Here is a 25,946-nt window from a genome sequence, read left to right as displayed (position 1 = left end):
AGTTCCACCTCTAGCACCAGACTCAGAGCATCTCTGCCCTGGAGGTCAAGCATTGGCACGAGTCACCTCTCTGGTGGGATGAGGTGCAGGACAGGGAGAAGAGCCCTGAGCTGCTCGTAGGAAAGATCAAACCAACTGGGAAACTCCCTGCTGCAAGATACTGCCAGGGCCAAGAGCTGACAAGGCTAGCAGAGAAGCTAGTAATTTATAACAGACAAGATCCCTCAGCAATGACTGCAGTTAAAAGGTAGGTTTTCCTTCAGAGATGACTCCAGGGCACAAGACCAGCCCAAACTGAAGGGGCCAGGAGAGAGCATTTCACAGCTTACTGCTGCATCCAGCAGCTCTGCTCTGCCTCACACACCTCTTAGGGCTGCTGTGCCACCAGCTGAGGACCGGAGGTACCACACTCTGGTCCAGAAACTCTTCTGTTCTTCAGTGGATCCACCCATATGCTGCAAAGACAATCTCACAGGCTGGTCTTGGCTAGACCCATGTCATGAATAACCCAGAGCCAGGCTTACCACTAGTTGTCAGCATCTGAGGCTAGACCCTTTACATTCCCAAACACCAGAGGTACACACAAAGTCAGAAGCAGCCTCTGTTCCCACGTCACAGTGGGCAGAAATGGAGCTGAAACCATCCAGATGGAGGATGAGGAGCTCCAGTTCCTGGTGCCTTCCTCTTCCCCTGTCAGGAGACCACAAGCCCACAGCTTGCAGGCAAGCCAGGCAGCCAGGGCGCTTCTGCACCAGACCAGCCTGGACTCAGGCAGGAGACAAGACAGTGGAGATAAGCAGTGCTGCTGCGAGCAGCTGGGATGCACACGCTCCCCCCAGTCCAGTTCACTTCTGATCTCCTGGAAAGGGTGTTCACTGAAGAAAATGAGCAGTTACCATGGTTGCTTTTCATTCTCCCTGGCCATCTTCTCAGAGCTGCAGCTCTGCTGATAACATGAGAATCCCCCTCATCGGTCTTCAGCAACAAGCTAGTTCGAGTCGACTTATTTATGCTTTGCTGTCTCCAGTGAAGTTACGGTGCATCCCTGCCAGGCACGTCCAGATTACACCACAGCAACACTGGCTCCCTGCCTTGCAAACAACTGTTTAAGAAATACTATTGCTGCATTTCCTTGAAAGGGTCTGTCCTGCCTCCTCCTCCCCCTGCCTTCCATCACACAACTCTTTCACCAGGTACGAGCCAAGGCAGATCACCCCCACACCAGCACCTGCACTGCACATCCCCTCTCGGGCACCCTGGCATGTTCCTTGGGAAGCTTCTGATCAGAAAGCTGAGAAGGAAGGGATCAGAGAGGGGAAAGTACATGGCACCAGGGTCTCCAAGCACCCCTCTCCCAGCTGCAGCAGAGAAGCCCTGCTAGGGGTGCTGGAGGTGCCAAAGTCTGAGAATCACAAAAAGCAGCACCTGCCCCTGGCAACAGGTAGGGCTCCTTCTGTGCCCAGCCTGGCAGCAACCAGCTGAGAGTCCATGCCCAGTGTCCACAGCAGCACCCGCTCCTGCACATGCACCCTGCAGCACCTATCATCACCACAGGCAGAACCTGTTGACCTTGCACAAACATCCCACGCTCCAAGAACCACTTGCTCTTGCCTAGGCACCTCAGAGGCAAAGGGTTAGGAGATCCAAAACTCACCCGCACCTACCTGAGCCCATCAGAGTTATTTGCCTGCACTTGCCCTGTATACAGTATAACCTGCATCAGGACTGCATGCATGCAGACAGAGCAAGTGCCCCAAGGACTATGCCACAACCCCCCTCCCAGCCATCTCAGTGCTGTCACCCCACAGGTGCCAGCCCAGTGATCATTAAAGAGGGGGGCTAACCACTAAAAGTCTGCATCAGGCTCGGCATCTCATGCTGCTTCTCTCCAGATGCATTCACTCAATTGCATAATTGACCTACTAATTCATCCCTATCAGACAAACAGCTATACTCCTCGTGTTTCAGTATTTACCTGAACATTGCAAAACTGCATTAGTGCCAGAGTCCAATGGGAAGGCAGGATCCACGCCCACCCAGAGCTGGGTTTTGTTTCTCCATTTTAAGCCATGCCCTGGGCAAGCCAGGCAGGTTGCTGCTCTCAGTTTTCCAATGCCAGCACAGGAGACTCCTGGCCCATGGGGCTGCCTCCGGCTGCTGGGCAGTCCCAAGCGCTGGAGCAACAGGGCTGCGGGGTGGCAGATCCAGGCTGCTGGGTCCCAGGCTTGAGCCCCATGTTTGGGACCAGTGCTTTCCACTCTGGTGCAAGGGGAAACCAAGCAGCACGAGGAGCACTGCAGCAAGGCACCTTCAGCTCAGAGGCAGCAGGATCATGGCATACTGCCCTTAGGCTGAAGGCAGCAACCCTGAAGGTGATGAAGGCTCTGCCCTTCCCCACCTGCTCTCACAGCATCTCATTAACAGATGAGCACCAACAGGCAGGTAGGGAACATTAACCCCACCGTGTGCCTTGACTTCTAGTCTGCAGAGATGCAATGCAGCCTGCTCAAGGTCACCTATAGGATATCAGGAATCTAGGAGTCCAACTTTCCAGCACCCTCTCTTCCACCCTTCCCTCGCCCTTATCCCTTTTCCACCCTTCTCTTGCCCTCTCTTTCAATCTGAAGAACAAAGGTCTTGAATTCTAGTTTAACTTGATCACCTCCTTCCTCTGGAGACAAGCCTAGGAACACTGGCTCCCACCCCTGCTCTAAGTCCCTGCTTTCCAAGCATAGCACTGCCCACAGCCAGTACAGCATGCACGACTTATTTAGTCTTCTGGCATGTGCCTTAGCCATAAAAGATATGATAAATAAAATCTAAACATCCATCATGTACTGTGTAACCCACCTCCCATAACCAGGAAGCCTGAACTCATATCCAGAGAGATAATTAGACATGTAAAACAAGGTAAAGACCTCAGTTCCTCCCCTGGACAGCTCACCCCACAGAACCAGAGGAAACCAACAATTTTACATAAACATTAATGAGCCAGAGGAAAGGGGGACAAAGAGCTCACTTCCAGAGCAATCCTCCCCCACAGCCTGCACTGAGGCCGCAGGACACCCAGCTGGTCCAGCACCCGCGGGGCTGGGTGCAGGAGGGGACACAGACCCTGGCCGCCAGCCATCCTCTGGCTCCACGGGCCCCGCCTGGGCTGTCCCCGTTCCGCACCCTGAGCCGTTCTGGAGACCTGCCAGGGACATCAGCCAGCCCTTGACTCCACAGGCCAGGGAGGTTAATCCCATCTCTGCTGCGCCCAGCAGGGAGCCAGCATCAGCAGCGCAGAGGGGGCCTGCTGGCCCCGAAAGGCACCTGGACCTGCCCCGGGGAGCCAGCGAGGTCAAGGAGCCATTTCTCTGCCAGGCCCTTTCCCGCTGCGGCCGTGAGCAGAGATCAGCCCCACTCAGCTGCCCCCACTGCAGCACGCTGCCACGCAGAACGGTCCTCGAGGCTGGCCTGGAGAACAGCAGCTCAGCCCCAAGTGCCTTGGCTTGGATGGACAGGGCTTTGCAGGTCCTGGGCTCTGCAGAACACCTTTGAAATACTAAGGCAGACCTGTCCTAGCATCCGTCACCACCTTCCCCACAGGACCCAGAGCCTCTGGGGCCACTTTCAGCGATCCTGGGAGGTGCCATCTGCCTGCACACAGAAGGCTAATGGCTCCAGACCACTTGTCACCTTGAATCGTAGCGAGGCAACACACTTACTATGCCACTCACTCCAAACACGTTTAGCTAAAAGAAATGTTGACAGGCAAACTCCAAACACATCCAAGACTAAAGACGCCCTGCGCTGAATCCACAAGCAAGCCAAGAGGACTTGTTACTTCCTCAGGGACAGAATTACAGCCCAGCTCCAGGCCTCCAGAGGGGTAAAACGGGCAGCAGAAAAAGCCAACACTTGCTAAATTTGACTGCCCCTCCTCATGGCAGCCTTCACCCCTTCCCTGGTGCAGGTAGGAGCCTCCAGCTGCTCTCCAGACCAGCTCTGGGGCTGCAGCCTGCACCTCCAGCTCAGCCTAAGCCCAAAGGACAACTCTCTGCCCATGCTTAGAGCACCTTTCTGTGCAGATCCTGCTAGCTCCAGGACAGCACATGGTCATTTCAGCCCTGCAGGATATAAAGGACCCTGAGAGGACTGCTTTGTCATGCAAAGCCACATGCCCTGGACTGATGCCAGAGTGCAGCACTCTCACCTCAGGGACCTGGTTGCTGTGGGGGCAGGGGGCTGCTGAGATTTTATAAACAATACAATTTACAGCTTTCATCTTGACCAACACATGTAGTGGCTGATGCACCCCAGAAACATCAGGGAAGAAAATAAACCAGAGTAGCTTAAAAATTACTGGAGCAGAATTGCGTTTCTTGCAATCTCAGGAACATTCTGACTTGGTAGAAAGCCAAATCCGACCCAGAGGAGATTGACTGCAGAGCCCTCATGCCCTGCAGGACAAGCCTGAGGGAGCTAACCTGGCTGTGGTGGAATTGCTGAAACAAAACTATGGAAACATCTTTTGGGGTGTCTGGCCAGCAAAACTCATTGCACAAGGCACCCCAGCCCCTGGCACCAAGCAGTTAAATGTGGTGTCTTGGGGAGTAAACCAAAGCATTAAATTAAGGGGGCATAGGTTCCCTTAGGGGCTTCGCACATGCAGACTGGATGTAGAGAGGGTGTAGCAGGTGCTCAGATGTAAAGGGCAGAGGGCTCAGAGCTTGCACCATGACCAAGAGCGCAGCACGGAAGGGTGTTCTCACTGAGGACCAACAGGCAAGGCAAGCGCCAGCTCCCAACTACTTGCTGCCCCAGCAGCTTCCAGATGTGCACATGCATTTTGAGCACTTTCTATCAAGGAAAAAAAAAAGATCAGGCTGCCTGCAAGTGTCCTGGCTGTATGTTAAACAAAGTGTTTTTCTCTGCTTCCAGCATGGAGATTAAACAATTTCTCTTCACAATAATCACTTCTGCATTCAGCCAGCTTTGTGCTAGAGTCAGGGCTCGACCCCAAGTTTCTGTCTGTACAGCCAAATCATCTCTAATCTGGACTTGGTGCTACACAGAGAAATAAGGAGAGCAAAATGCACCAAGGGAAGAGTGATGCTCTGATGAAAGGATGCACATTTCCTAGCATGTCCCTCACTCCAGGCTCTGCATGATCCCCAGACAGCCCAGAAGCAAGCTCTGGGCTGCAACACCCACTCTGTGCAACCAACGGAGTTGTCTTGCAGGAGGCAGCATGTACTGGATGGATTTAGGCTCATGCCTGTGTGTGGCAGACAGCTGTTAAGCAGACCCCAGGGAGCTCAGGAAGGGAGGCCAAAACACAGCTAATTTTAGCATCTCCTGTTACAAGGTGAAGCTCCTGCAGTTCCCAGGCAGTTGGCTGGGTCTCATCCAACCTTCTTCTGCAGCTCCCGGTCTCTTCCTTTGGTACTAGACTCTGCTCAATTCAGGCATTTTGGAGTGATCTGCACTGGGGTACCCACACAGAGGGTGAGCCTCAGGTGCCAGCACGGAGCAGCCTGCAAGATCTTAGCCCACCGTTTCTTCTTGAGGTGACAGGACAGCAGTGGGGCTGCAACAGGATTTGCAGCTCAGGCCCCATCCTGCAGACAGACTGCTCCTTGGCTAGCCCACGTACATGCACGGCAGCTGGCTGTCCTGACCTGGAAGTGGGCACAGGGGGAGTTAGCGAAAACGCTCCCAGGCAGCACCACCAGCTCCTGCCTTCCTCTGCCCAGGGGCACCCAGTGCATTGCCTTCCACAGCTGCTGCCAGCCCTGGGGCAGGACAAGGCCCTGCTCCCACTGGGGGGCTGAGCAGGGAGGACCCTCTGCCCCACTGCAGCTCCAGCTGCCTTCCCTGCCAGCCTCACACAGCAGCAGGTCAAACCTGCCTCCCCTGCACCCCGACAATGGCATTTGATGGCTCTGTGTCCTGCTGTCTGCAAAACAGTCCTCAGCGGCTGCGCTATTTCTCCTGATGCCCCAGGAGCCCCAGACCAGATGAGGTTTCTAGAGATAAGTCATTTGAAGCCTGCTCTTGCAGCTGGTCCTGCGATGCCAAGAGAGCCCAGGTAAAACTGTTGGGTCAACTTCCATTTTGGATGTGCTTCCTCCAAGTGCAGGAGCTCAGTGCCAGCCTCAGGTCTGTGCTCTGTGTGTAGAAAACACTGACTCCTCCAGGGGCATAGCACATGCTCAGCCTGGCTCCATGGGCTGGGGTTAGCTCCAGGCACCACCTCTGCCCCTTACAAATCCCAGACTCTGGCCTTACCTTCCTACCATCTTGCATCTGCCATTTTTGATCCATCAGATAGCAATAGCAACCCCTTTTCCTTTCCCTTTGCAGAGGTTTACAGCGAGTCTGGATGAGTTCATGGAAGACAGACCCTGAAGTTGACTAAACCCACGGAAACCACCCACAGCTGAAGAAATCCCCAAGCTGAAACTGGTTGCTGGCTGGGAGGGTATTAAGAGGAGCATCACACATGCTGTATGCGCTGTTCCTCCTCCTCCATAAGCATCCACTTTGGCCACTGTCAAGACAAGATCCTGGAACAAAGAGGCCTTTAGTCCACCCTGACTTAGTCTTAGAGTCTCGAGCAGCACATATGCTATCACTACCAAAACGTGCTGCCCTGGCCCCAGCACAGAGCAAGGGACAGGTGTGTTGCAAAGCACTCCCAGCTACTCTGTGAGTTTGTGCAGTTCTCTCATTTTTTATTCCCTCTTAGACACTAGGAAATCAAATTACTTTCCCTCCCAATTAGTATTCCTTCGTTATGCAAATAATGTCCTTTGATCTGCTCCTGCTGTCACAGAGCAGACCTGACCGTATTTGTTTTGTTCCTCTTTATGCCCCAGGAAGGTACACACCTCTGGGAACTGGGACTATGCTTTTTGGCAGGGAATGGGGAGCCGCAGCCGATAGCTGCCATGAGTGAGAAGAAAAATCACCCACTTGGGCAGCCCCAGGCACAAACCCCAGTGAGGTCTGCGAAGGCAGGAGCATGGGAGGATGAAGAGGGTCATCCTTTACTTTTCAGGCTGGGCCACAGAGCAAGGGCTGTCAGGGCAGCAGAGACAGGGAATGAACAGCTCCCTATAAACAAGCTCCAAGCTGGAGAGTAGCCCTGCCTCCTGGGGTGGCCCCATCACAGCCCCTTCCCCAGCAGAGAGCACAGCTGAACCAGTAACACTGGTGATCCGGGAAAACATCTGCACACAAATGGAGCTGAGACCAGGCATGTTCACCAGCAGGTCCCCAGGCTTTGACCTTGATCTTGATGTATTAATAGCCAATCCAAGCTCTCCCCAAGCTGCCCAGCCTTCCTACCCCTGCTTGGCCAGTACAGACGATCACCTCCATCCACGTTCAGGAAGGCAGCAAGGCATGCTCAACCATTCACTGTGATGAAAATACCCCTCAGGTCTAGGGGAGATTATATGTCCAGCTCAGAGACAGCAAACATCACTACCAATACCAACAACAAAAAAAGCCATGATCACAGCTGCACCAGGCCTTGATGCCACAAATGGAGCACTCCCACACAAACAGGGCCTGGCAGGGTATTTCTCATAAGAAAGTCCTGAACTTTACCTCCCTGGCCCAGGCAGCATCCCATGTCCTGCATCCTCAGCCCTTCCTACAGCAGCTGGAGCTGAACTTCACACACCAGGTCCATCACCAGCCCCATCTCCCTCTGTGTCCACACCAGGGCCACAGTGGAGGAGCAGGGTAGCTGCTGAACCCCAGAGGGTTGAGGAGAAAGCTACTTCTCAGGCTTGCTTGTTTATGCTTTCACAGGATGTGTCCATCCTGTCCCTTGTGCTACCTGTTCCTGGGCAAAGCACTGGTAAACCAAGGGAGAACCGGGAGGGAGCTGGTGACTTGCTGCAGCAGCAGCATGTGGGTGCCCTCCAGCTCTGCATTCATACTGCAGGGGACCATGCGGCAGCACCACTTGAAGACGCTGTGTAAAGCTCTCCCTGCCCTGTTAGCTGGGCCATCTCCAGGGCTAGGCTGCTACAGAGGAGCCCTTATGCTCCCTGGGACGGCCAGGCTACAGAAAGCTCCAAGGTTGTCGCAGGCAGACAGACATCAGCCTGGTAAGCAGAACAGGCTCTTGGCTCCAGCTCCCCTCTCTGAGCATGCAGCTTGGAAGCACAACCCACGCCATCCACAGCACTTCTCTTTACTTTTAACTTCTGAGTATTTTAATTTGCAGGAATCGCCTCCTTTCATGTTGTGAAACCGTGTTTCTTTCTCCCTCTGATCTCCAATTTCGCATAGAAACTGTCTCCTTTGATATGTCTTGTTCACATCAGTCTGATCAGGCAGCTCCATAATTGTTAGTGATTTTCAAAGAACTGGGATCCTGTCTAATACTCAGAGTTGAGAATTCCTTCCTTTTTAAATGTTGTTCAAGCAAAATAGATTAATTTAATTTCTTTCTTCCCTTTGGGAACAGGATGCCTCCTGCTTTGCTGCCCACATGCTGTCTTTCATTTCCCCAGGAGCACATGGCTGTAGTTCAAGGGGTCACTCTCTGACTCGGAAAAGGATTTGTGCAGGTAAATGGAAGAGGAAGGAGAGCTTGGGATGCCTCGGGAGAGCTTGCTCTCCATCTGTCAACAGAAATCCAGGCAGCAGCCGCTCCTCTGGTGTGGGCAATTCCTGTACATCTGTACCCACTGGAGGCCACGCACCAGTCTCACAATATGCTGCACATTAACCACAGAGAGACAGAGCTCTGTCCTGAGGCAGCACAGACCCAAGCACCATCCTCTGCACTCTGCTTCCAGGATGCCTCTTCAGCCAGACCTTCCTGCATAAGCACAGCAGGACCCGGCGGTTCGCCTGACCTGCCAAGCCCCTTGTGTGGCTCAGCCCTGCTCCCCCAGCCCCAGGTGCTCTCCCTCCCGGAGCTCTGGCACTGGCACTGTCACTCTCCCCCTTGCTGACAGTGTTGGGGACCTGCCTTATCATTGATGTCAGTCTTTTCCAGGCTGTCTTCTACCTTGATGCAGCCTTTGGAGAACACTGCTTTATAGTTCCCTGTTCGCAGCGCATGCAAGCATGTGCAGTCTGCTATGCGCTCTGGCTAGTCAATGGGGGATAACAGATAGCCCGATGTGGATGGGGAACGGTGTGACATTCTGGGCAGTGCAGCAAGCGAGCCACGCTCCCTGGACTCGAGCTGTGCTCAGCAGCATGGGAACCCACCATTGGGCCAGCGCAGGGAGCAAGGGCAGCAATACTGCAGCTCATGCATCACCTCCCTGCACCCCTCCTGACACTCAGGTGAACACAAAGCTCACTGCCCCCCTCCACCATCCCTGCGGTATGGACTCATGCAGCCTCATGGCACATGTCCCAGCCTGGCCCTCAGCACTTCAGCAAGGCTGATCACCAATGGACTTAAAAGATGCCTGGTGGCAAGGGGATGGGCAGGCTAATGGTAACACAGGGAAGCCACACTTCTGTCACAGGGGACATGAACTCCCCAATCTCAGCCAACAACGCCTGGCCCCTCAGAGGAAGGCCAGAAGCCAGGCGAGAGGGGCTTGGCAGTGCTGCATGGGGATGCACAAGAGGATGGCTGGGCAGCTGCGGGGCTCTGGAGGGCTGCAGAGCAGCACAGAGCGGATGGCCTGAGGAGGGGCTGGGGCACAGGCAGGCAGAGAGGGAGAAACCCCACTCAGGCTAATCTGAACCACAGGCAGCCGTGAGCCCTTCGGCATGCAAGGGCTCAGTCCGTCCCCCCTGCCCCCCGCAGCGTTTGGGAGCGAGGGAGCTGTGCAAAACAAGGGTAAATGCACAGCGGGCAGCTGGCACCGCCACGACCTGTCTCCAGGGCACAGCTTAGGGCTGAGACTGAGCGCTCAGTCACAGGCTGGCAATCAGCTCAGAGGATTTATTCACTTGTTTTCCTTAAGCCACCGTATTTATTTTTCTCTTTTGGCTCCCTAGCTCTGGTCTCAGCTTGAATCCCTGGGATTTGCAGGCGGTTTTGCGGGGTACAGTGGGCTCAAGGTTTGACAGGAGAGGCACGCAGGTTTCCCAGCCCACCTCCTCCCACCCAGGAGACCTACCAATGGGGGACAGCTCAGCCACACTGCCGATGTAGGGCCCCTCCAGGAAGCGTGGCTCGCTGTCGTTGATGTCCTGCACCTTGATGATGAACTCTGACTCAGGCTCCAGCAGCTGGTCCGTCTGCCGGTCACGGGCCTGAGCCCGCAGCGTGTAGAAGGTTTTCTGCTCCCGGTCCAGGCGCTCGGTGGCATGGATGTCACCTGTGATCTCATCGATGAGGAAGATAGTCCCTGCGCCCTCCCCGGAGATAGTGTACTTGATGGAGCCGTCCCCCTCATCCGAGTCCGAGTGGATCTGCCAGGGAAAGAGGGAGAGGGTGGGAGCAGGCTGGGGCCACGCTTGTGCCCCCATGTCTGAGACCGTGTGGGTGTGGAGCCCCTGGTGCAAGGTGCCCATGGTCCCTGTGCGATGCTTGTCTGCTCCCTCTGCTACTGCTGAACTAGAGAGCAGCACAGAGCACCATCAAACAATGCCCGTGCATGGAGGAAGGCCCAGTAAACTGGAACTTCAGTCCTGCCTATGCCACCATACGCTCGGCAGATCCCAAATCTTGCCAGTACCCACCCACACCACAAACCAAGGGACAAAGCCCACCAGTACAAGGTTAGGAGATGCTGGAAAAGGGAGGGACAATTTAATAGCACTCCAGAAAAAGAGGCTTCCCTGTGGCCAAGGACCCACGACCCTGTCAGTATAGGATCACCTCTCCCAAGCTGCACAGCAGACCGGGGTGTAGAGGCAGCTCACCACCAGCATCTGTCCCCATCTACCCAGCCAGCTGCCCAAAGCCCGTCCTCATCTGCCAGCTCTGCTCCAGCCACAGCCACCCTCCATTTTCTGGGCAGTCAGTGCTGACAAGTGTCCCAGCCTGAGAGCTCACGCACTTGCTGCACATCTGTATTGAGTTTATGTGGCAAGGTAGTGGGGGGGTTAACCCCTCACAACATCACACCCAGAGCCCCCATCTGAGCAAAGCCTGCAGGAGAATGTGGTAAAGTAGGCCTTTATTCAGGATAAAAAACAGACCCTGGGGAAGATGCTTTTGTAGCCAATCCCCACTTCATTTTCCAATTAAGACAACGTTTGAAATTAGGAAAAGAAAGGGTAAACAGCAGCTCCGCATGGACCAGGAGCTGACTGGAATCCAGGCCAGACATCCAGAGATAATTTTATTGGTGGCATTAAACTGAGTTATGAGGTTTTTACAATCCAGCCACTTATGAGAAATCTATTAACAGTAACTGGACAGGCAGAATGCATCTTGACAGAGAGCAGCATGGGCATTAATTGGGACAATCCATAACGGGACAGGCCCCTGGAAAGGTTTCATCAGCTGCTTTCATTTGCTTCCTACAATTTCTGCTTAGAATCAGCAAAGTCATGTCCCCCCCCCCAAAAAAAAAGAAAAAAGATGTCCATTAATTGGCTAATGAAATATGAAAATGTTTATGGGCCATTCAATCTTCCAAACTGCAGTTCTATAATCCACCTTTCAGACATACAGCTCTACCAGCAAGAATTTATACCAGAGCTGCCTCTTTTTTATTATGCCTTCATTATATTTGTCTTGTTAGATACAGTTTATATATTTATTTCATGAGTGAGGGGCCCACGCATTAGACAATCTAATGCATTTTACACAACATTCACATATTACTGCCCATGTTGAAATATCTCCCAAGGCTTGCCTGGGAAGGAGACCTTCATTCAGCTAGCAAGCAGGGCTGTGAGCCCAGCAGTGCTCTGGGACCACTGCGGCAGCTTGGTCGCAGACCTGCCAGGGCAGCACCTCTCGGAAAGTGCTTACAGGGATGTCTGCCCTGGTCTGCAGAAGCATCCTGCCCTAGCCCTCCCCGCTGGCTTCTGGAGAGCTCGCTGCCCCCTCCACTTTATAATCCTCTCCCTAATGTTCACTACTACTTCACTAGAGATCAAGCTTTTCGGAAAGAAAAAGGTGCACCTGGTCTGTACAGCGCAGGTAATAGAAACACACATTTTTCTGCTGAACACCAGGCTCATGAGTAATAATTAGGACAGAGATAAACCACCCAGCACCTCTTCCCAGAGCCACACTGAGCTCTCAGCACATCCTCTTTACATATTTGCTCATCGCTGACTGCTCGGAGCAGACACCAGCATCCCTGCAAACGGGAACGCTAGGAAGAAAAATGGAGCCTGGGCTCAAGGGGCTGTAGAGATTGATTTACAAGGGAAGATTAAAAGAGCTAAATCTGTGCTGCTTGACTGAACAACAACTAATGGGGGAGGGCCGGATAACAGACTACAGACATCTAAGGGGAGATGCCACAGCCCCAGACCACATCTCAGGGATGCTCTCTCCTGCCCGGCCTCGCCCTTACAGCGGGCAGGCTCAGGGAGCACCACGCTCCCATGAAGGCTTGGGGACCACCGCCGCCACCGGGCACGGCAGGTGGGCAAAGCTGGGCGGCCCTGGCACAGCGCAGACCCGTGCTGGCCCCGGGCCCCACTGCGCCTTCCCCCGAGCTCCCTCCAGCCCCGGGGCTGCCTGCAGCGCTGTGCCCCAGGCGCAGAGGGAACCCCCCGCCCGCGGCTCAGCTCCTCTGGTCGAGGACAGGAGTGTCCCAGCAGCCAGGGCTGTCCGGAAGGTGGACAAAAGGCTGATCTGTTCAATCTGTTAAACAGGAAAATAGTTTCCTTGTCCTAAAAGGCTACAACCGCGAATTTTACGAAGCCATTAATTACTTACTAATAATTAAATAAAAATTAAATGTGAACAGAAGTGCACATTCCTTATTAAAAGCAATTAAACAGAAAGCACAGATACACAAATAAAAAATGACTCTGGGGCTGGAAAAGAAAGAAAATCAAATAAAAACTAGCCCATAATAAAGGCACACTCTGTTTGCTCCAACTCATAAAGCCCAAGTTCATCAATTTTCTTTAAATATTAGCAACTTAATTAAATCTGCTTTTTTCCCTTTAATCCCCTCCTCTATCTAAAATAGATCTGTCCACATGCAGAAGTTTGTAACTAGTGCTGACCCCATAATTCTATTTAAAAAACCCAAAGAAATCCACATCAAACTGACAGCAGCCTCAGGGGAAATTACAGTTCAGAGGAAGGATTAGCTAGAGAACCCAGATTTTATGGAAATGGTATCGGCCCTTCAAAAAGCACACGTAGGTGTGCAAGAGGCATCCACAAAGGGCAAGCCCCAGCTACACCGCAGGGAGCCACGGGTCCCCTGTGCAGGAAGGCTCCCGGACCCACAGGCTGGGCCAGGAGGGCTGGCACACTGCCCTGGGAAGCCGGGGGCTGCCCCAGCCCTGGCTGCCCCAGCGGGGCACCCCGGCTTCTCCCAGGCCCAGGGAAAAGCCCAGCCACGGGTTGCTTTCAGCCCTTGGGAGCAATATTCACGGGGAACGGTTTCCAGTGCAGTCTGGCTGTTTATTCTGAGCGGGGTGGGTGATGCAGTGAATGATGCGGAAAGGGGCTGTAAAATGGGTTAGTTGTAGGTTCCTGGGTTCGTTTTGGAGATGAGGCGGTTGCTAGGCTACCTCTGGAGTTTGACAGGGCCTGATGCTTCGAGTCGCTTCCCAGGGGAGCTGTGAATTAGCTGTAACTGCATTGAGCGTCGTGGCAGAGGAGTGCAGCTTTTGAGTGTCTGCTGAAATGGACACAAATCACCACTGAAATCCCAGCTGGCCCCTAGCCAAAAGCCCATTTTCAAGTCTCCTCCAGACTCATGACCAGACGGCTGAGGCCATCAGACAGCCCTGCTGCATGAGCTCTTGGGCATTTTCCTTTGGGGACAGCCCATGCCCCCACAGGGCCAGCTCTAACTGGCTTGCAGCACACTCCTCTGACTGGTCCCAACAGCTAGCACTGCCTTCATCAATATACAAATAACACATCCTCCCGACCCATGGGAGCCACAGGGCAGCTTCTCCACAGCTCCCAGAAAAGAACAAAGCCCAGCAACCCCAAGGCAAAATGCTCCTTCAGCCTCAGGACACCAAGGAGCAGAGGTCCATGTCCAGCCTCCCCATGCCCAGGAGGTCACACCAGCAGTTCCCAAGGACAGACCCAGTCCTGCCCAGCAAGGCACTGTTATCTGCCAGCAGCTCCAGGTTTGCTGGCACTCCTCTGCACAGGGCGTACAAGCAACAGCAAGAGCCAGGACAGCATGAATAGCCACCCCCTTGCAGAGAAGGGAGACTGCCAGAGGGAGATCAGGGCTTTTCCAGCACGGGGAGACCAGCGTGCTCCAGTGACCGCTATCACACCTCACAGCAGAGCAGGATGCACTGGTTACAAGAAGCCTGAAACCTCGCAGTGCCTCTCCCTGGAAGTTCATTAGTGCCACTGCCTGTGCAAAGCCCAGCGAGGGTCTGGCCCTGGCAGCAGCACAGTAACACAGTGCAGCTCCCAGCTGGCACCCAGGAGCGCCCGCAGTACAGGCCTGATGGGCATAGCTCCTGGCAAGCCCTGGGAAAACTCCATCACCAGTGCTGGCCCTCAGGGTCCCTCCAAGCCCTGGACACCCACACCAGGCACCTTCCATACCACATCATGCAGGTCAGCCTGAGATACATAAATCCTGCAACAACCTCGCTCTGGCCACAAACAAGAGCAGGACTTCCATGCCACAACTAGAGTGGGACATCTCCTCTGCCAGCCCCAGTCTGCAGATATAATTAGCTAGGAAACAGCTGCTGTAGCCTGCAGGTCCAATAGAGCACAGTCCTTCCAGGACTAGGAGGGAGCCACAGGGAGGGGCCACAAAACAGAACCCAGCACATTATCCCCATGCTGAAAGGCTACAGGACCAGGGATGGACCATCTTCAGGAAGTCAAGGTTACACCTATGGCAGCAACTGCTGGGGCAGGAAGGCCCTTGGTGCTACAGCAGCACTTTGGCTCCCGAGACACGGCAGGGATCAGCATGAGCAGATGCCTGCCCTGCTGGCCCAGCCCAGTCTGCACATCTGCTCCAGCCCAGCAGGTCCTCCCACAGAGATGGGGCTGAGCCTTCCCCACTGCCCCCACAACACCCAGAGCCGCACCCCTTCTTGCACCCACCCCAAACACCACAGGAACCCAACATACAACTGGAAGAACATAGATGTGAATTTTGGTGTGCTACTGCTTTAGAGTCTCTGGAGCACATTAACCTCACCACTCCCCAGCAGGGACTGACTGGGCTCCTGCCATCCCAGTACATAGAGTACTTCTCTAACGAGGTCCCCATGAGCAACCTTCATGCAGGCCTTCTCTCCCCCACCACGCTCAACTGTACTGCCAGCATGCCCTGCTCTGCCACTGGCTTGGTCAGCCCCATGGAGACATAGGGTTACCTTACCTTCCCCACATACAGCGGCTCCGTGCCCGTGTACTCCTCCACCACAAAGAACTGATTCCAGACCCAGCCACGCTTCACTCGCCCGCTGGCCAGCAGCGCAGGGTTCCCCGGCTGCCCTAGGCCAGGGCCATCCACCGAAGTGTGCATGGCCCAGGCCCCCAGCTCCTGGATGGCGCAGAACAGCAGCAGCATGGTCCACGAGAAGCCCTGCAGACCCTTTGCCATTGCACTCTAGGAGGCTGCATGAGCAGTAGCTTTTGGACAGGCAACTAGCATCCTTTAGGGAAGACGAGGAAAGTCCACACTAGCAGCGTGGGGCTCACTGGTCAATGCAGAGCATCCCCATCCCTGCTGCATGTCATGTCCTGCAGCTGGAGGACTCCTGTCCCAGCAGGCTGGAGTCACATCTGTGGCAACAGGCGTCCCAGACTGCCCGCTGCTAGCGCAGGAGCAGTCAGTGCTGGTGCCTCACAGGCTGCTCCTGGGTCTCCAGCGAAGAGTCTGGCAGCTGGCATTTGTCCCCAGGGACAGAGCTGCACGGCTCCGTGCTTGGCTGCCGCTGGTCTTGCTGGGGAGCAGGGTCACACACAGCCTGCTGCCCACCCTGCCAGCGAACAGGGAGCTCCACAGCGGTGTGTGGGGCACGAGCACCCGCAACCGTCATTCAGAGGAAGAGAAGGGAAGCTTTTCCACGTATGGTTTCACAGAGGAGTTAACAGGATGAGCTGCTGCGGCCAACGTCTGCCTGTCCTGTGGTGGCCCCGGAGTATTGCGCGAGGGGTCTGGCAGTGCAGGTGCCTGTGCCGCACATGTGGTTCACAGCCCATTTGTAACTCCCATCTTCAGGGGGGTGACATCCCAGCACCTGCAGAAGGGTCCTTTGCCCTGCTGATGCCGGTCACTTCCATCCACTGCTGGCTCATGCAGGGAGGTGCAGGGCAGCTCGCAGCATCCCCAGGAGCCTGGAAAAGGCCAAGGTGTCAGTGCTGGTGCGAGACCATGGCTCCGTGCCCTGCCCCGCCCGCCGCCCCCCCCCCCCCCCGTTGCCTCTGCAGCCTTGGCCAGTATCTCCCACCCTGCCCTGTCCCAGGTGCCCTACAGCAGAGCCCAGACCCACAGGTCCTGCTACAGCAGGGACCTTGGAAGGGAGGGCAGCAAGCTGCAGAGCTCTCATCACTATGGACATTTGCTCCAGCAGGGACTTGGAGAACAAGGAGCCCCACTGTTGAGGGCACCTCCTCACCATGCTGCCCTGGCTGCCGAGGGGAGCAAGGTCTGCTGCCGGCAGAAAGTCATCGCTACCTGCGCTGGTGGGAGACGTGTAGGCAGCACCCCCAGCACTGCACAGCTGCTGCTGCCTCTGCACAGGGCCAGACCACACCAGTCCTGCACGCACGGACAAGGCTTGTGCTGGGGGATGCCAGCGCCTGACAGTGGGAGGTGCTGGCTGGCCAGCCACTGCTGCTAGTCTTCCTGGCAGAAGTTTTCCTTGCATCTCTCTTCTGCAGCCATGGGCTAGGAGAAAAGCATCTGTTCAGGACTTGCCACCTGGCTGACTTTAAAGCTAACAGTTTAAGAAACGGCTCTGGAGTAAGCTTCAAGCCATCCACAAGGCACTAAGGATAAAGACACAAGACCTGTGGCCAAGGGTAGATTGCATTCAGTGAGCACCTGGGGAGAAGAGGCCTGATCAGGAGATGGGGATGGCAGCATCCATCTCTCCCTGTACCAAGACAATGAGCTCCCACCAGAGCTCTGCTACACCAGCCACAGCCAGAACTGCTCATGAAACATGCACATCTTCACCAGTTTGCAGAATTAATCTCCTGTCATCTGTTACTCTAAATAGGAGGGGGAAAGAGGATGAATGGAAAGGGGGATGATCCTGGACTAGATAGCCATCTACTCCCCATAGAAGGGGAACTGTGCCGTGCTCCGCGCAGCCCCCTGCATGACTCTAAACAGCCCTAGCAGTTCAGAGCAAGGGCAGCTAGCAAATATTTCCCTAGCTCTTCCTTGCACTTGCCATTTTCCTAGTGTGACCGCACCAACAGGGCAGTTTCCCAAAGCATCCAGTGAGCTGCATTGTCATTTCTGCATTTGCCTGTCTGGACAAATACTGAGAAACATGGGCCATTAGTGGCAGGCATCATCCTGCACTGCCTATTCATGATTCACAAGTAGCATGTCATGCAATGTGCACAAATCTATTCGCACAAGGGCTCACACTCATGTTGCATCCCATGCACAGCTAAGAGCACTCATACACACTGGTGCTCTCTTTTGTCCATATTTGTGCATCATTTGGGTGTACACATGCATTTTCCCCCTCCATGTACACATGCTATATTCCACGCACACATGCACATGTCAGCTGTCACATATGCAAGCCCTGGGCACTTCATGCTCCAAGGAGCACAGGGTCTCCAGTGTATTTTTATGTTAGCAATCACAGTACAGAAGCACTAACATTCCTCCCCACCCCTCTTCCCTGACAGACGGTTTGTTATTAAGAGATCTCCGCATCAGCCATGTAAGGTTGTTGGCAATGGCATGACTCCCTCTTGCAGTCAGGCCTCCCCACACAGAAGCCATTCCTGACACTCCTCCTGAAGGGCCAGCTACTCTTGCCAATCTGGTGAGAATACCTATCATCAAACATCAAAATATTTAACATCCGAGACTATACCTAGGGGAGCAAGATGACCTGTAGAGATGGGTGACAGACCGAGTTGTTCCTTCCCACTGTTAGAAGTCTCACAGGGTAAAGTAACTGCAGCTGTCATTGATCAAACACAGATATAAAGGTCCCCACTCTGGAGCAACAGGGCTGAGGCTGCCCCACTTGCAGCAGACTTCAGAGCAAGACACTCACAATAACAGGACACATACAAACCTGTTTATCACGCTTACAGGGATATATAGAAGACACATATAACAAAACATAGCACACCACTGCCACAAACAGCATCTCTCCAATTTCTCACATCTGGGAAATTTGTGGCTATTTTGGAGCAAGTTCCCCAGACAGCGAGAGATGTCAATAAACTGAACAGCACAAGCTGTGCCAGAGCAAGGGCTTCAGGCCAGCACCCACAGCAAACAGTAAGTGTGGGAAGAACACCCTATCCAGCATCTCTGCCCTTGCCACTCTGCAGCACTTTTGCAGGCAACACCTCCAGATGCATCCAAAGTCTGAGTACAAATGGGTTGTACATGGTAAATGCAACTGCCAGAAAGAGAACTTAACAAATAGTCCATTTGCACGTGTTCTCAAGGACTACTAAGTGAGCAGAGCCTTGGGGGGAGGCAGTCACTAGCTGCTGAAGTCTCCCACTCTGCCCACCTTGACACCCTCTCCTTGCCATCCAGGCAAGGTTTATACTCCACGCTGGTTTATAAAGCCCTGCCAGAAGCCTGACAAGGCAGCAGCGCCACTGCCAGAGAGCAGTTCTGCAACCACTGAAGACCTCCTGAACATGTGGGGATGCCGAAAGAAAGCCAGCCCAATGGTGCAAATCCAGGCACTACAAGTAACATCAGCATCCAAGGGCCCCAAGCTGGCAGGAAGGCAGCACATTGACCCAGCAGTCTCCAGTGTGCAGTGCTCGGGGCACACAGCTGTCAGACAGTGTCAACACTGGCTCCGTGAGGGCAGTAGGAGCCATCCTCATTCCCCTCATCGCACCATTTCACACCTGAGTGGCAGCTGCAAGCTGCTGACTTCCTCCATGACCTGACGACTCGAGCCACATACTGGAGCCAGTCCTGCACATAGGCAAAGATGGCACTGCTACTCATTCAGAAACAGGCACTGTGCCTTTTCTTTCAGCCTTGCCAGAGTTACAGCATATAAATGGAAGTAGCTAAATCCTAAACAGTATCAATAAACCAGTAAAAGCAACATTTTAAATGCACACACTAAAGCAAGGCAGAGAAGAGGAAGCAAGGGCAAAAAATGCCGCAGTGGGCGAGCACAGCTCCAGCAGAGCTGCTCCCTGGCTGGCGGACAAGCTGGCCCACAGTTCCCAAGGCAACTTGCTCAGCCCTGTTGCATCTGAGCACTCCACAGAGCAGCTACTGCCATAGAGAGGAGAGCCCTGCTGAGCACGCATGGGCTGGGCTGCCGTTGCTGTGGGAACCACAACCTTGTGTTTAAAGTCTCAGCCATTATGCTGCTTTTTACATTTAACAGATTTCTCATGTTACTGCTTTGTCTGAACTAATGTGGTTTGCTGTCTCACTTGTCTGAAGTTCAGCTACACTCAGCTGAGCTGTTTGCATTCTCTTCCTATGGGTAGCAATGGAGGTGGCGTAACCCAATTTGCCTTGATGCACCTCTAAGACACTCAGGTCCCAGACTGCAAAGCCCATCTATACAACCTATTGCGAGCTCCAGCCCTTGGTACCCAGACCCACCTAGAAACACTGATGCAGAGACACATCTGTGGCAAGGCTTATTGCTGCAAACTGGATTCTTCTTCTCCAGCCATAAATTCTCAGCCTGCTTCTCTGCTGTCACAGCTTCAGGCCACAGCTAGGGTCAGTGTCATGTCTCTTCTCAGTGTGCACACCTTTCTTTCTGGCTGTCACATCACAGACCTCTTCCAGATGCAGCAGACCCAAGAGCCCCAAGACCTGCTTGTGCCCTTGCCACAGCATGCACATGCTGCAGCAGGATTTAAAGTAACCCGGGGCTGCAAAGAACCACAGAAGGTCCTGTGCACAGGAACCAAGACCAGCACAACATTTATTTCCCCGTGTTATTGAAGACCTTTCACCAACAGCTGGAAGTGCCACTTCTCTCTGCCACACATGAGCAGCAGAGCCATAAATAACTAGTGGTAGCTGCTGCTGTTGCAGCCAGAACCAGCCCGCAGCACAGCATCCCAAGCAGGCAGCAGCATGCAGCTGCACAGCACACATGCACCCACATGGCAGTGTGCCCAGGCAGTTGCTGTGCCAGGCAGGCTTTCATGCATGCAGTGAAGCACCAGACTCTCGCACTGCCCTGAGCCCAGGGCGATGCCCTCTCTCCTGCTGCTCTGTCATCCCCGCTTCCCAATTATCAGCACAACTCCCCTCCTCCCCTCCCCATAAGGGCTTGTGCAGTTTGTCGGTGTGTATTTGGCACAGCCGTACTGTACATCATGTTGACAGTAGAAATTACATCCTGAGCTTATGTTTTACACTGTGCTCTGTCAGAACTCACTGCAGCCCAGTGATCAGGACAAATTGAATAGCATCCCGTCCGTGTCAATATTTATTTCATTTTACAAATGCAAGCTGATGCAGGGGAAAGCAGGCAGGGGGAGGGGGAAGACACAGGCAGGCAACAGCACAAAGACAGCACTGCCCAATACATCACAGCCCTACTCCTCCAAACTGTACTATTGCTCAACACGGCTGCAGTCCCACAGCTAGGGTAGTAGCGCCCCAGGAGCCCAGGGAGGGGTGATCCCAACCAGAGGCCAGCTGAGTGCCCTGGGAGCTCATGCAGTGCTCCCTGTGCCTACAGCTCTATTGGAAGGACTGCCACACCAGTACTGTTCCTCCGAGACAAACCCTTATAATCAGCAGAAAGTGCAGAGCTCCCCATCAGCTATGAAAATGCAACAGAGCGGAAGGAGAGCCCTCCCTCCTCGACCCCAGCTTGCTGCCTGAGCTAATGCAGGCCTGGATGCACTGCCTTGGCTCCTTAGCACCTCCTGGCAGAGTTGCATGAACTGCCTGCACGAGCATCGGGACTGCTCCGTCTGCCCAGAATGGCCACAAGGATGCTACAAAAGCTGCTGGGGAGTAAAGCAAGAGTAAGGCTCTGCTTGTGCCAGCCTTGGGAAGGCAGAGCCACAGAATGAATACCAAGCACAACACAGGAGCTCCCTAAAGCTTGGGCCTTCTCCTGCTTTTCCATGGCATTCCCACACTCTAAAGGACACAAGAAAATGGAGGCTGCAGCAAGGGAGGTCACTGGTCAGAGACAATAGCTCAGTCCTGACCCCCATGGTCCTGGGCACGACCCTCATTGCTCAGTTAGCTATCTGCAGAATGAGTTCAAACAGGGCATATCAGTTACCTGGCTCCAGCCCCGTTACCCAACAAAGACAAGGAAGGAGCAGACAGCAGCACAGCAGGGATGGCCTCCAGGGAGGGCCTATCAGTTGCTTCCAGCATGCATATGCAGAAGCCCAACCTCGCAGCTGAAAACTGGGAGCTTGTGGACTCTTGTGCTGCTGGACAGTTGCTCCTCACACTGCACTCTCCACTGGCTTCCCAAGGGCAGACCATGCAATGACAAACAGGGGCTGGGGAAGAGCTGTGGCATGCCTGCATCCCAAGGTCTGCCTTGCTGGTCTGGAGCTGGTATCTCTCACCACAGTCGTGAGGAAGCCACGTTGGTCCTGCACTGTTCTGTCAGCTTTCACACTGAGCATAGCTGCTACACAGGGAGGGTGGAGAGAAGAGCACAGGGAGATGCAAGAGGCAGTTGGAGATGGATGTAGAGCATAGACATAGCCTTCTCAGTGGTTTGCAGTGCTGCTTCCAACAGGCAGGACTACAGCATCTTTGGAGATGGTGCAGGACAGGAGTTAGATGGACAAAAGCTCCTGCTAGGCTCCCCAGAGAGCAGCCAGACATGCCTTGCTGTTGGAGCAGCAAGAAGAGCACAGCTTCACACCAGCTCCTTTCCCAGACATGCAAGTCTATCTGGAGACCCTCTCCAAATAGCAGGGCAGACCTCCAGCACCAACCAGGCCCCTCCATTCTCTGCTCAGCATGTCCTGACCCCAATGTGCCTCTACCTGAGAGCTCAGAAGATGAGCCCAAAGGGCAGCTCTGTCATCTACTGCATGCAGCAATAACAGCAGAGACCAAGGAGCTCAGCACAGGGTCCAGCAACATCCACACATGCCAGCTGCATCAGCTGTAAGGAAACAGCTGAGGCCACATGCAAGCAAAACAGCCGCTCTCAGGACCACACTAGTGCCAGCTCAGAGTCTGCATCTGCAGGGAGCTCCCCCTCCTCACACCCAAGAACGTGGCCAGCATGACAGCCCAGCCTCAGACAGACCTTGCTGGGAGATGGGGCAGCAAAAAGCCTGCAATTACTTCAACAGCAATTCTTCTCTAGTACTGCCTACAGTGCAGCACACGGTGTGTAACCACATCTCCTCCTGTTAAACAGAATTCAAATCCACTTAATGCTCCCCTTTCTGGGAAAAGGAACAGGCTGGCTAGAGCATGCTTCCAGTATCTGTTGTATGGAGGTAATACAAGCATGGCAAGGCTGCTGCAAAGCTTTAAGATGGTTCATAATCTCCAGGCCTAGGGCTAAGACATGAGCTCAAGCTCTCTGGAGCTCACTTTCTCTATTGGATATTGTAAGACAAGATGAGGCAAAGATATTTTTTTTCTTTACAAATTTCTCCTCAAAATCCAGAGATGAGGGAGGAGGCAATCTTGCCAGACATAAGATACTATCAACTCCAGACTAGGCCACACAGCAAGCATATCACATGCAAGTGTCCAACATCCCGCACACTGCCTCTGGCAACGCACCTCAGTACCACACCAACCCTGGACCAGTGCACCATGGCCAAGCACCTACCCCTATCCCCATAACTTCCCACAGCTCCTTCCTAGCATCCAAGAGGCATTTTACGATTACCCCTTCGGGCTGGACAATGGAATAGTCAGGGCATCCAGCCCTCAGCCCTACAGGGAGTGCTCTGCAGATTTAAAACACTAGGGACCAACACCACAACCTGGCCGCTGCTCCAATTCCCTCTGCAGCACTGCAGTACCCACAGCCACCATAAACAAGTGTCTTTGGCTGGAATACATTAACATGCATTGCTAAGTCTGTAAGGGGGACATCAGCACTGGTGAGAGCAAAGGTGTGGGATGCCCATGCACATCAAGATGGATTATGATCATAGCCACTGCACTGCAAGTTCCCATCAGTTCTGTGGCATTTCAGGCCCAATGTTTGGACAAAACAAAGCTGGACACTGTGTTATAATACTGTGGTGCCACAGAGAGCAACTGCAAGCTAGACAGGTTTTTGTCACTGCAAGCTCTGGAACCCCCATAGCATCCCTCTGCTGAAATACATTCTGCAGAAGGCATACTCCAATTCAGTGTCCTTTCCAGAATCTCAATGCATTTTGCCAGTCAAGTAAGAGATGGCTAGAGATATTGATCTGGATGGCATATAGCATCACAGTGTGTACAAATGCTGGAGATAAGTGGCCAGGGGATTCAAAACTGTAGAGCCTTTTGAAGAGGATATTTAAATTACTTTTATTTTTACTTATGCAGTGAAAGGCTTGTGTAACCACAGTTACTGGATGAACATATCCCAAGTGCAGGTCCAGACTGTGCAAAGCAATGTTTGATAGCAATCTGCCTTTCAGCAGGTCTTCATCCCTGATACAGAGCACAGAAGACAGGCAGATAATGATAAAATCAAGTTTTCTCACTAATGTCACCCTAGCCTCAGCTTTGACAACAAGGCAGAAAGCCCATTATACTTAGTAAAAGTTTAGTCATGCTTGTTCTTGAAGTAAATCTCTGGGTTTCCTCTTTCCATTTCCTTGGAATTGCTCTCCCAGCAGTGGACTTCTTCCTCTGCTTTTCTTCTCAGATAAACTTGCACACAGTCCAGGGAAAGTTGTTTTTCCAGAGGAATTTCTACCTACACAATGCTCAGGACTGTACATGACTAAACATCCATTTTATCCCTTCTTTTTAAGTTGCTTTAGGTTTAATTATTGTCACCTTTGATGCTGCCTTGAGAAATTCTAATAGAAGAGTGCAGCAACTGTCAGAGCAGGAGCTATTCACAACCTTTTGACTTCTCATGTTCAGTCACTTTCTGCTATGAGACACACTGGGAGGAACAGTATTTGTTAAAGCTCTGACACATGCATTGTTTGGAAAAAAGTATTTTCAAAGTGCAGGAGATTTTTTCCTCCAAATCTTCTTTGGTCCAAGTTTCAAAGAAATTTTAATTGCAAAGAAAATCTCAAAGTCTGCCTTAGGGAAGAGGGTTTTACAGCCATAACGGTCTCGCTCTGCAGCAATTCTTTTCCAAATATGGAATTTTCATGCCTTGTCTATGAGAATACAATACTTTTAATTTGCCTTTAAAAACAATCTCTGAGAGGAGGTGGAAGCAAAGGCATCTTCCTGTGGCTCTGAATACATACATGATTCCCTCTGCCCAGGCCTAGGAGAAACCACCTCCAAGCCAAGAAGTAACAGAAAGCATGGAGCCGCTCTGCACCTAACACTTCTGCAGACTGGACCGCAGCTAGCTACATCAGGCAGAGCAAGCTGCACCAGCAAAGCCCACACATCTGCACCAATCCCCAGACAAGGAGACAGCTGACCAGAGCTCTCAGGAGGCTCCGACTAACCAGGCAGAGCAATCGGCCTCCAGGACAAAACTGCTGTCCCAGCTGAGCATGCAAAAGCTCTGCCTCTGAGTGCCAAGGAGGCAAGTCAGATAGATGGGAGAAACCACAGCCCCAGAGAGGATTGCCCTCCACGTCCAGAGCCTAGGAACTGCTTGACCCCAGAGACAGCAGGCACTGCTCTGCTATGCCATTTGTGGTTTCCCCTTTCTGAATTTCACCCTCCGAGCCCTTGAGCACACCAGGTCCCTTCCTGCCATTCAGCACAGGGACTGCAAGTGCTTGCACTGCCCATCCATTACACACCAGCTCTGCTAGCCCCACACCAGTCCCTCCTGCTCCCTGGACATTCCCGTTACTGCCCTCAGGATCCTGCTTGCTGCAGTCATGCATGCAACAGCCAGCACAGCTTCAAAGGAGCAGTAGCAGAAGGTGTTTCCCTCCTGCTTCCCAGAGGGGAGGTCTCTGTAGCCTCACAAATCCCCAGTCAGCTCCAGAGGCAGAAGCCTCTGACACCCGAGTGACAACACAGCACCAGCAGACACTGGCCTCTTCATCCCTCTCTGCCGATTCGATGCAGTGCTAAAGCCTGGGTATCCAGCAGCTCAGGGTACACCCATCAGCACTGGCACAGCTGGACACACAGACATTGGCACAGAGCAAAACACCTGCAGTGCAAACTCCTGCTGCCACCCCACTGGGCCCCATACATCAGGAGCGCTGGCATCTCTGACCCAATGGGAGAGAGAAGGCGGATCTCAAGGGATGATTCAAGGATTGCAGGCGAGTCATTCTTTCCTGTGAACCTGACAAACTGCCTGAAGTGCTAGCAAAAAAGCAAAACAAAGCACTTGAGCACTCAGATCTGACAGGGCATGGCTAGTTTTTCCTTTGCATAGGAAAGCTGTATGCTGCTAAGCACTGTGCATGCTAGGACCCACCAATTGCTTCAGCAGAGAAAGGAAACACGACGTATCTGTCCGGCTTCTCAAAGGCTTGTGAACAGAATCATTAACAAAGGCAGAAGAATCAGAGTTCTCAACAGCTGAGGGGAGACAAAAAACCAAACCAAACAAAAGAGAAG

The 25,946-nt window shown here is 53.3% G+C and overlaps 1 protein-coding gene across 1 annotated transcript in view; it reads right to left on the bottom strand.

The window, feature by feature from the left end:
• The window catches only part of CDH22 (cadherin 22), an 87,783-nt gene that overhangs the window by 43,246 nt on the left and 18,591 nt on the right, over positions 1–25,946 (bottom strand). The window contains exons 2-3 of the mRNA XM_072879385.1: positions 15,444–16,405; positions 10,098–10,392 (exon numbers count right to left, since the gene is read on the bottom strand). Of these exons, the coding sequence (XP_072735486.1) occupies positions 10,098–10,392; positions 15,444–15,668 (520 nt within the window). The 5' untranslated portion in view covers positions 15,669–16,405. The remainder of the gene's footprint in view (positions 1–10,097; positions 10,393–15,443; positions 16,406–25,946) is intronic.

This window comes from Ciconia boyciana, chromosome 14 (assembly GCF_034638445.1).
Source record: "Ciconia boyciana chromosome 14, ASM3463844v1, whole genome shotgun sequence".
Taxonomy (NCBI): Eukaryota; Metazoa; Chordata; class Aves; order Ciconiiformes; family Ciconiidae; genus Ciconia; species Ciconia boyciana.
The sequence above is the reverse complement of the archived record's forward strand: the minus strand, read 5'-3'. Positions and strand labels throughout refer to the sequence as shown.